We start from the raw sequence: 10,612 nt of genomic DNA on the forward strand, positions 1-10,612 counted from the left end.
AATGCTCATGGGTTGATTGTGCCCCCAGAGCTAAACACAGTGCCTGGTACACAGTAGGTCTTTAATCAGTGCTCATTTGATTGTGCCCCCAGAGCTGAGCACAGTGCCTGGCACACAGTAGGTCTTTAATCAATGCACAGTGCCTGCCACTGCAGTATACAACATGTCTCATTCAGCTGCTGTTATCTCCTTTTGTTTTTCCTTCTTCAGTGGAGACCCTTGAACTCTCTGGGGAGTGGGAGTGTGGGCAGGAAGTCATAGAGAAAAGAAGCCTTGAACTGGAAGAGACGTAAGAGGCAACTGAGGCTCAGAGGGGTTTCAACTTGCCCAGGGTCATGAAGCTTAGTGTTTGAGACAAGATTTGAAACCAAGGCCTCTCAAGCCCAGCTCTCTACCACTCCAGGCTGCTTGCTGGCCATAGGGACTCTGCTCTGACACAAGGGGCCGCCCCTAGGACAAGAGGTGTGTCTCTGATTAACCTACTTCCCAGCCCAGTGGGATCCTACCTTAGAAACCAAATGCACTGGCTGGGATTTGCCCCCGGTGAGACTAGCCTTGGCACCTAGGCTCCATAACCCTCTGGATTTTGAAGCAGGCCATAGAATCCTAGACCCAGAGCTGAAAGGGGCCTCAGAGGCTGAGGCCTTCATTTGACAGATGAGGGACCTGAGGCATGGGTAGGCCTTGCCCAAAGTCACACAGATAGTAAGAATCAGAAGTAGTAAGCCTCAGATTTCTGCCAGTTTTTCCAGTCTCCAAATGCCACAGAGACTCAGAGCATGCCCCAAGATGTGGGAGTGGGTGGAAGAGGGGAGGGCAAGCCCTGGTGAGGGAGGGGGAGGCTGGCGCCACAGAACTTGACAGAGCAGAGGGGTGAGCTGGATTCGAGGTGACGGCTTCACGCCTGTTCCCAAGAGAAAGAGAGAAAGGAAGGGAGGAGTGTGAGATCTGTGTGTGGCCCATCTGCCAGCCCAGTGGAGTGACCGCCCCAGCCACCCTCCTGAGCAGAAGTCCTCCCTGCTTCCCACGCCTCCTGGCCTATGGGAGCAATCCACCATGGTTAAGGTGCACCAGCCGCTACGAGAGGCGGGGGAGTGCAGGGTACCTTGTGGAGGGTCTCTTGCCATTGCTCTCTATGGGTCAGAGTCTTCAGACCCCTCAATTCATACCCCAATTCATACCCCTGTCTTTCCCTCAGAGAGGTGGGAACTCTGGATAGAGAATGCTGCGTATGTTGTCCAATGTGGTTGCTATGTTCGGTTTGCTTAATTGTTTTTTTTTTCTTTACTAGAGAAAGCTCATTGGAGGTGAGGGTGGGGAGGGAGAATGTCCGGAAATGACTGACATAAAAACAAAAGACATTAATAAAACATTGGAGAAAATGGAAGGTGTGCCCCACCAAAATGGCGAGCTCCATGCTGGGGCGTTCTCACAGTGTGGGGTCAGGAGGGTAGGCTGGAGTGCTTCTAGGAGAGGTCTCTACTTCCCCATGGGGAGCTGGCAAGGGAGGGGCTGAAGGGGACCACCTCCTCCCCCACTCCTCTTCAGAGGAAGAAGTCCCCTGAGGCCACTAGGAAGAGGAAGGGGGGATGCCGAGGAGACCAGCTAAGTGGATGGACTCTGGCCTGACTTTGGAGGATGTTCATTGGCATTAATTAATCATTTCACTTAGGAGAGTTCAGGAAAGGGCTCAGAGTCCTGTGAGAACTAGTGGGAGAGGGGAGTGGGGGCTTCTCTCCAATGATGCCAGAGCTGGGAGGGAGGGACCTTCCACATGAGCCAGCACAACACCCCTCCTTATTACAGAGGAAGTCGTGGGGGAGGGGCTTCCCCAGGGTCCCTCAGCCAGGCTGTGGCTGAGCAAGAGCTAGAATTGAAGGGTTCCTGACTTCCCATCCAGAATTCTCTCCTTCTGCATGCTGTTGCTTCATTAAAAAGAGGGGCTGCCACTGGCCCAGGGCAAGACAAAGATGCTGAGGAGGGGAGGTTAGCCCAAAGCATTAGCTTGAGCATGGCACTGGGAAGAAGGCCCTCGATCTCTCTGAGATCAGTCCAGTCAATCAGTAAACATTTATTAAGAACCTACCAGGCAGGGTAGCGCCAAGGTAGCCGGGATGTCAGGGGAGGAAGGGCTTGCCAGAGTGCCCATTCTGCCCACGGACGTCTTCCCTTCAGTCACTCCTGGGTGAGAGAACTGACAAATTCGGCTGGGCTGGGGGGCAGGGAAGAGGGAAGAGATCATTGTCAGCCCCTGTTGATAAGATATGAGAGGACCCATCAGGATCTCAAGAATAGCCAGCCCAGAGTATCTGGGGCTGAAACTCTGCTCTCCTTCCTAAGGATCTTTCTTGATCTACCTTCCACCCACTGGTCCTGCTCCTCCAATAAATTCCTTTGTATTTACACTGTGTATAGTCTATGTCAACTTATAGACATTATTTTCAATAGAATGTAAGCTTGAGGGCAGAGGGGTTTTATTTTTATCTACTATCTAACAGTGTCTGCCCCCTCCCTTTTTAAACCTGACATGTAATTTCTTTGGTATAGAGAACTCCCAGGCCCCAGAGCTCAGGGCAGCATATGCTCTGAAGGCAGAGCTGCCTGGGGCGCTACGGGGTTGGGGCCTGGATCTCTGGTCTTCCTGGCCGTGCATCCCCATTCTATCTACCATGTCCCACTAGCCCTGTCTTGGCATTACCCCGTATGGCGTCTCTACCCACGGTTTAAGAAGTGCTGAAGGGGTCTAGAGGGACCCCTCGGCCACTCTGAATAATGGTTGATTGATTGTCTGGTCCGGGCCTATCAGGGGACTGTGGGGATGGTGTTTAGGCCTCTGAGTGCTTGCTTCTTACCCCTGGTTTGCTGTGAGCCAGGATGGTGGGAGAAGGAAGCTGCCTGAGAAGGGCCTGGGCTCTTGGGGTCACTTCTTCCTTCTCTTCTCTGTTTCTCTTTGTCACGACCACTTTTGGAAACCCCAGATCCTGGCTGGGCCTCCATCAACCGGGGAGTGCTGATCTGTGACGAATGTTGTAGCGTCCACAGGAGCCTCGGCCGCCACATCTCCATTGTCAAACACCTCCGACACAGCTCCTGGCCTCCCACCTTGCTGCAGGTAAGGGTGCCTCTGAGGCAGGGAACATTAGGGCTAAGGCATGGGGCAGGCACTGCAATGGGCTACACTGGGCTGTGTGCCCTTGGTTCTTGAAGAGCTATGCTCTCTGAGCAGCGGAGCCAGGGTCCTGACTCTTTACCCCTGCAGGAGAATCCCCAGGGAACACCTGTTTCCTGGAACCCTCCTCATCTGGGTATATCCGGTCTTAAGATCATAGAGGCAGAACTGGAAAGGATCTTAAGGACCATATAGTCTAATCTCTTCACTTTACAGATGAGGAAACTGAGACCCACATAGGCTTAGGTGAATTTAGATTCCTAAATTTAGAACTGGAAGAAAGTATAGAAGATAAGTCTTGACTTTACTGTTAAGGAAACTGAGGCCCAGGTAAGCTAAGTAATTTAGGTTCCCAGATTTAGAGCTGAAAGGAACGATAGAAGATGAATCTTCACTTTACAGATGAGGAAGGCTAAGCCACTTGGCCGAGGTCACGTGGAAGTCAGCAGGATTTGAATGCTGGTCTTTTGTCTCTAGGCAATGGCCTTTCCAGTATCCTGTGCTGCAGTAGGTAGTGCCAGCCTGGGAAATGGCCTAACTTAGCTTTTTTTTCCCACCCCAGATGGTACACACCCTTGCCAGCAATGGGGCCAACTCCATCTGGGAGCATTCACTCTTGGATCCTGCTCAGGTGCAGAGCGGCCGGCGAAAGGCCAACCCTCAGGACAAAGTCCAGTGAGTATGGGGTTGGGGGGACGGTGGGGGAGAGCTGACCTGGGAGGAGGCTGGGGGCAGGGGGAAGCGTGGGGGGAGTGTGGATGGGGCGAGGCCTGGAGCCAGAACTGGCCAAGGGGGGAAGGTGTGAAGCAGTCTGGGCTGGACTCCGTCCTCATTCTCTCACTCTCTTCTTCCTCCCGTTCCCCATTTCCTCAGCCCCATCAAGTCCGAATTCATCAGAGCCAAGTACCAGATGCTGGCATTTGTTCATAAGCTACCATGTCGGGATGATGATGGCGTCACTGCCAAGGACCTCAGCAAGGTGAGCAGAAGCTGGCTTGAGGAGTTTTTCTTTTTTCCATAAAGGAAGGGGCTTCCTTGAGTAGCCCCTGCTGGTCTCAGCATCCCCTTCCTGCCCTTGGAGGCCCCCCGGATTGAGCATATCCCCTCTCAGCTGTGGCTGGCCTTCCCTGAGCCCCACTTCGCCACTCTCATGTTCCCTCCCCCAGCAGACATATATACCCAGCTCCGCATCCTTTCCAGGGGCCCTTTGTTTGAGGATGAATGAAATAGGTTTGCCCTTTGGGATTGTCCTGCCCTGGGGATGGGCGTAGAGCGTTGGTCCAGGATCGTAAGAGTCTCCTGAATCCTTTCTCTCCTTACTGGGTAGCAATTACACTCCAGTGTGAGGACCGGCAATCTGGAAACCTGTTTGCGCCTGCTCTCCCTGGGTGCCCAAGCTAACTTCTTCCATCCCGAGAAGGGCACGACCCCTTTGCATGTGGCAGCCAAGGCTGGGCAGACACTTCAGGCAGAGCTGCTGGTGGTATACGGGGCTGACCCAGGGGCCCCTGACATCAATGGAAGGACCCCGATTGACTATGCCAGGTGAGTGTTTGGGGCCAGAGGGCCCTGCAGAAAGGACGTTTGGGAGGGGAGGGAGGATCCTGGGCCAGTGCCAGAGGCTCAGCCCTGAGCCATGCTCTCTATATACCCCCTCTACAGGCAGGCTGGGCACCAGGAGCTGGCAGAAAGGCTGGTAGAGTGCCAATATGAGCTGACTGACCGGCTGGCTTTCTACCTATGTGGACGCAAGCCGGGTAAGTGTGGGGTGGTGCAAGTTCTGGGATGCCCTCCCTAGTCCTCACCCCAGCAGCTGCTTCCATAGCAACAGAGCCAGCTGGGGAGCAACCAGCTCCTGTGAAATTGCCTTGGGTCCAGGCTCCCTGAGAGGAGAAGGGCTGAAGGTCGGGGATGGGGGGAGGGCAGCAGAGAGGTATGTAGGTACCCTCAGGGCCTCAGCAGCTGCTGCTTCTTCACCCTTCCCCTTACCCCTTTCTCCTTAGCTCCAAACTCAGGGCTCACCTCTCCTCCTTCCCCTTCCTCTGTTGGGCACCCCAGAGCTTAGGGCCCGGGGCTGAGAGATGGGAGTCCAGGAGGTGGGCCCAGGGCCAGCTGTCCCCACCCCCACTGGTAACTTGGCATTTCTGGTTTTGCTCAGATCACAAGAATGGGCATTATATCATCCCACAGATGGCTGACAGGTGAGTGTCAACCCCCCTTCTGGGAGAAGGGCCACCCTCTGGGAGGAGTCTGTCTGCTCTGCCCAAGGCTCCCTCCTTTTACACAGAAGGCCCAGCAGGTTCCATGAGGTCCAAAGGACTTATGTAGGGGGAGGAGAGTATTGAGACCTAGAGACTAGAACCTGTGGGCTTTAATTCATTATCTAAGGTGGGGAAAACAGGAGCTGGGGCCCTGGCCTCCCAGGCCTTGGTCAGTCTGGGCCATGACTTGGGTTTTATTCTTCTCTGACATTTCACGATGGTAAAAATCGGGCTCACTTCATGGACCAGGGGTGCTTAAAACCCCCCAGGGATGTCCAGAGTGTTGTGACTGCCTGTGGGCAAATTTACTTATCTGTAAAATGGGTATAATGGAAGCAGCTCCCTGGCTGTTACCAAATGGGATAATAGTGGTAAGAGAGACACTGGCTAACGTTCATAGAGCACCCACCCTGTGCTTAGACTTTACAATTATTATCTCATTTGATTGTCACAACAACCCTGGAAGTGGGTGTTATCTCCATTTTACAGCTGGAGAAACAGAGGCAGAGAGAAGGTAAGTGCGTTGCTCAGAGTCACACAGCTCATAAGTGTCTGAGGCCGGATTTGAACTCGGGTTTAATGACTTCAGTCTCAGCACTCTCTCCACTGAGCTGCCCAGATGCCCCTCTATCTGTGTAATAGAGATAATCTGTAACATGGAATATATATCAAGGGCCATCCAGACCTGAAAATGCTCTAAAAATCTGAGTCATCCCTGGGCAGTGGCCTGAGAGGCCAGTCAGGTCTAGCTCAATCTGGGGCAAATCACCCACTGTCTTCTAGTCCTCTGGGGGGTCAGATGAGAAGATTAAACTGGGTTACCTAAGTGAGGCATCTTGGTATAGTAGAAAAAGCCCTGGCTGGAGAGTCTGAGGACTTGAGTTCAAATCCCACTTGTGGGGTGTAATTACTATCTGAATGACCTTGGACAAGTCATTTGACCTCCCTGGCTTCCTTATCTGTAAAATGAAGAGATTGGGCTAGATGGCCTCTGAGGGCACAGCTTGGTGGCCAAGTGGATAGTGCCAGAGCTGGAATCAGGAAGACCTGTGTTCAAATCCAGCCTCAGACACTTTATTAGCTGAGTGACACTAACCTCTGTTTGACTGAAGTTCCTCATCTGTAAAATGGGGCTAACACTGGCACCTGCCTCCAGGGTTGTTGTGAGGGTCCAGTGCTTTGAGAACCTTGAAGCCCTAAATACAGGCTGCCGTCCTCATCATTTCTGGCTTTCTCCCTGCTCCACATCTATGAGCCTCTGGCCTTGGTGGGACTTTGGACAAGTCCCCTCTTTCTGGGCCTCTCTTTCCTCCTCTGTAACATGAAGGGTCAGCCCCGTTGGCCTCTGGGGTCCTTGTAGCCCCGCTCTGGGTCCGACATTCCATCCCATGTCTTCATGACCTGGAAGCTTCTCCCCATATCGGGCTCTTCCTGCCTTGTCCCGGTGGCAGGAGAAGGCCACAACATGCCGGGGTTGGGGGGGGGGGGGGCTCTTTCCATTTCTTCCCAGAAGCCTCTCCTCCAACCCACCCACTACAAGCCAGTCACCGGTGGTCAAGGTGCCCAGCCTTTTCCCCTGGTCTGATCCCAAGCCCAGGAGGAGGGTACTCCTGCCCCCTTGTGGCTACTTTCAAAATGGCAGCCTTCCCTCCCACCCCAGCTGGGCTTCCTGGGCCAGGAATCTTTCCGCAGAATGCCCCATCATGACATGAGGGGACGAATCTTTTTTCTTTTGAGTCTTTTGTTCAAACGTGAGCACCTTGGCACTGACCTCAGTGGGTGAGAGGGGCACCCTCTGCTTGCCCCAGACGGTGTCCCTAGGTTCCTTGGTGGATCCCCTTTCTCTGCCACATCCTGTCTCTGCTGTTTGGGGGTGGGGGAGAGTGCACAGCATGGGTGTGTGTGTGTGTGTGTGTGAGTGAGTGAGATGGCAGTAGAACACTCCCTCCAGCTCTGTCCTGCGCCCGGGTAACCACTGCCTCTATCCTGTTCTTTCCTCCGCTGCCTTCCTCTGGACTTAGATCTCGCCAAAAGTGCATGTCTCAGAGGTATTGTGCCCATGGGCCAGGCATTTTGCAAGGGACTGGGTGGAAGGGTAAGGGAAGTATTGGGGATTCCCCCTTCCTGGCCCCTTACCCTTCTGCCAGGGCACCTGCATGTGGGGGAAGTCAATGGCAGGGGGGAGGGCACCTGGCTGTGCCTTACCCATCTGTCCTTTCTTTCTAATCCCCAACCTGACATCCGTCCCCTGCCTTCCAACTTGAAGTCTGGACCTGTCGGAACTGGCAAAGGCAGCAAAGAAGAAACTGCAAGCAGTGAGTGACAGCGGGCCAGACCCTGCTGTGTCCTCTCTGTCTCTGCCTCCCACGGCCCTGCTGATGCTCCCCATCTTTGGCCTCTCCCCAGTCCCCATGCTTCCCATCTCCAAAACTGGGGATCCCTGCTTCTTTCTGACCTTTTTGCCTTCTTTCCTGGGCCTCTTTTCACCGTCTCCACCTTCCCCCCACACCCTCTTCCCACCAGTGATGGTTCTAATGCCCTTCAGCCATCCTCCATCTTAACAGCTAGGCAGTTACCCAGACCCCATCCAAGGCCCAGTGGGCAGATGCCAGGGCAGCACTGGCAGGGCCATAGAGTCTGTCAGAGAGGGGCTGCAGGGGACCTGGAAAAGACGTCTGGCAGGCAGGCAAGCAAGATATTTGCTTTCCCATGTCTAGCCCACTCCCTCCTTGCCCCATGGCAGGTTTCTAGTTAAGCTCTCTGGTTTGGGAGGTGAGGTTTCCTTCTACCCCTCTAGCCTGGGGCCCTCACTTTGCCTACAGCTGAGCAACCGACTGTTTGAAGAGCTGGCCATGGACGTGTATGACGAGGTGGATCGGAGAGAGAATGATGCAGGTGTGTCTGTGTGCCCTGAAGGGGAGGAAAGAGGCTGAAGGCCTTGGGGAGACCTGGGCATCCAGGGGGCAAGGGGAGAGGGAGCGATGGGCCAGTGCCCAGTTTGAGAACTCCTAGGATTAGAGAATAAAACCAAAAAGGACCTTAGTGACCACTTCATCTTTCTAGAGAAAGAAATTAAGGCCCAAAGATTTGAGATTCACAGCAGATTGGACCATGGACACAGAGCCAGAAAAGGGGCCCATTTATGGCACATCACGTTGTAAATGAGGAAACTGAGACCCACACAGGTTAAGAGACTTGTCTGGGCTCACAGAAGCAATTGGAAATAGAGCCAGGATTTGAATCCAGACCCTGGGACTCCAGTGCCAACATACTTTGCACTGCATGTGATTTCTGGGAGGTTGTCAGTCCCAGCCCCACGGCCTCAGCTGCTGTTTGAGGTGACCTCTGTCTGGGGGGCCGGGAAGGTGGCCTTGGGGGCCACTGCCCAGGCTCTGGAGGAGGCTTCCAGATAGCCCAGGAGTTCTCCTTCCAAGCTCGGGGCCAGCTGCAAGGGTAGGAGAGGGAAGTTAGAGGCGGGCAGGCAGCCAGGCTTCTGGCCTTCCCCGCCCGCCTCCCTCTGTTCTCCCTGGCTCCTTCCCCAGCTCTTCCCCCGCCCCCACCCCTACCCCCATTCCTTCATTCCTTCTTAGCTACAGCTATTCCAACCCAAATACTAGACTGGAGCAGGCAGAGGGAGGGAGGGGCAGCCTCCATCCTGTTCTGTTCCCACCCACACACACACATATACCCTCCCATCAGCCTCACCCTCACCCAGATCTTTTTCTGCCTTGCCTGGCTCTGGGGCCTAACTCTGCCACCCGTCCACTGCTCCTATCCTGGCACTAAGGGCACAGGCAGCTACCCGCCCCCAGCACTGTCTGACGGTCATATTCCCCCGCCCCCAGTGTGGCTGGCCACCCAGAACCACAGCACCCTGGTGACAGAGCGGAGTGCAGTCCCTTTCCTCCCAGTCAACCCAGAGTACTCAGCCACTCGAAACCAGGTGAAGGGGCCAAGCGGGGCCGGGAGGGAGACTGGGCAGTGGTCGGGGGTCTGGGAAGAGCCTCCAGCTGGGTTTCCCCATTTCTCTCCCCTCCCCCTCCCACAGCAGCCCTGAGTGAAGCCGTTACTTGGCACACTTATACTCGGTGTCGTGCCAACCTTGTTGCCTCCCCAGCCCAGTCTGGCTGGCCCCTTGGCATTAAGGGGAGTGGGGCTGGTGGGAGAGCTTCCCCTCCGGGAGCAGGGTGTGCCAGCCTGTGAGCCCCGCCTCCATCTCTCATGGCATTTGAAGGGTGTCTGCCGGACCCGCCCAGCAGGGCATGCCTTTGCTTGGCCTGAAGAGGCTCTCCAGGCCTCTTTTCCTGCCTCCCTCCCATCCTGGAGGTTCTAACCTGCTCTGGGGTGACCTCTGCTCACACTGAGTCTCTCTCCTCCTGGCAGGGGAGACAGAAGCTTGCTCGCTTCAATGCCCGGGAGTTTGCCACCCTGATCATTGATATCCTCAGCGAGGCCAAGCGGAGACAGCAGGGCAAGAGCCTGAGTAGCCCAACAGGTGGGAGGGGTGGGGCTCGGCTAGGGGGAGGTGGGGAGTGGCCTGGTCTCTTCTGCCCCAGGCCCGCTGCTGGCCCCTGCTCCCCAAGGGGCGCTGGATCCGCTTGGAGGCCCGCGGGACTGCTGCCATGGGCTTCTCCCCTTGCGTCTTCAGACAACCTTGACTACTGCCAGCGCAGCCAGAGCGACGGGGACGACCAGCACGACTACGACAGCGTGGCCTCCGACGAGGACACAGACCAGGAGCCCCTGCGCAGCGCCGGCGCCACCCGCAACAACCGGGCCCGGGTCTGTGGCCAAGGAAGCCGTGGGGGGGCCCGTGGGGGTACCCGCCCCTCCGTTCTCCCCTCCTCTTGCCGCCCCCCTTCTTGGTCCCTCCTGGGGCAGCTGGCTCCTCCGAGTTCTGCATCTCCCTGGTGGCCCCTCCCTCCTAGCTGGACTCTGCCCCTCCTGAAGCTGTGGGCGGGAGGCCTGCTCACAGCCTCTTGTCCCTCCCCAGAGCATGGACTCCTCAGACCTGTCCGATGGGGCCGTTACTCTGCAGGAGTACTTGGAGCTCAAGAAGGCCCTGGCCACCTCAGAGGCCAAAGTGCAGCAGCTGATGAAGGTCAACAGCAGCCTGAGTGACGAGCTTCGGAGGCTGCAGAGGGAGGTCAGGGAGCGCAGCCCCCAGGTCCCCCACTCAGGC

At 55.7% G+C, this 10,612-nt stretch overlaps 1 protein-coding gene across 2 annotated transcripts in view; it reads left to right on the forward strand.

Annotated features, from left to right (window-relative positions):
- The window catches only part of GIT1 (GIT ArfGAP 1), a 27,354-nt gene that overhangs the window by 11,901 nt on the left and 4,841 nt on the right, over positions 1–10,612 (forward strand). The window contains exons 2-14 of one of the 2 annotated variants that reach the window (XM_069089746.1): positions 2,979–3,112; positions 3,732–3,844; positions 4,043–4,148; positions 4,497–4,714; positions 4,832–4,926; positions 5,328–5,370; positions 7,452–7,478; positions 7,697–7,745; positions 8,253–8,325; positions 9,276–9,373; positions 9,814–9,925; positions 10,079–10,212; positions 10,424–10,576. In XM_069089746.1, the coding sequence (XP_068945847.1) occupies positions 2,979–3,112; positions 3,732–3,844; positions 4,043–4,148; positions 4,497–4,714; positions 4,832–4,926; positions 5,328–5,370; positions 7,452–7,478; positions 7,697–7,745; positions 8,253–8,325; positions 9,276–9,373; positions 9,814–9,925; positions 10,079–10,212; positions 10,424–10,576 (1,355 nt within the window). The remainder of the gene's footprint in view (positions 1–2,978; positions 3,113–3,731; positions 3,845–4,042; positions 4,149–4,496; positions 4,715–4,831; positions 4,927–5,327; positions 5,371–7,451; positions 7,479–7,696; positions 7,746–8,252; positions 8,326–9,275; positions 9,374–9,813; positions 9,926–10,078; positions 10,213–10,423; positions 10,577–10,612) is intronic. The other variant, XM_069089745.1, reaches the window with a different exon arrangement.

This window comes from Petaurus breviceps, unplaced genomic scaffold (genome assembly GCF_028583685.1).
Source record: "Petaurus breviceps papuanus isolate PSGF00001 unplaced genomic scaffold, PetGlider_PUasm1.0 186, whole genome shotgun sequence".
NCBI classification, from domain to species: domain Eukaryota; kingdom Metazoa; phylum Chordata; class Mammalia; order Diprotodontia; family Petauridae; genus Petaurus; species Petaurus breviceps.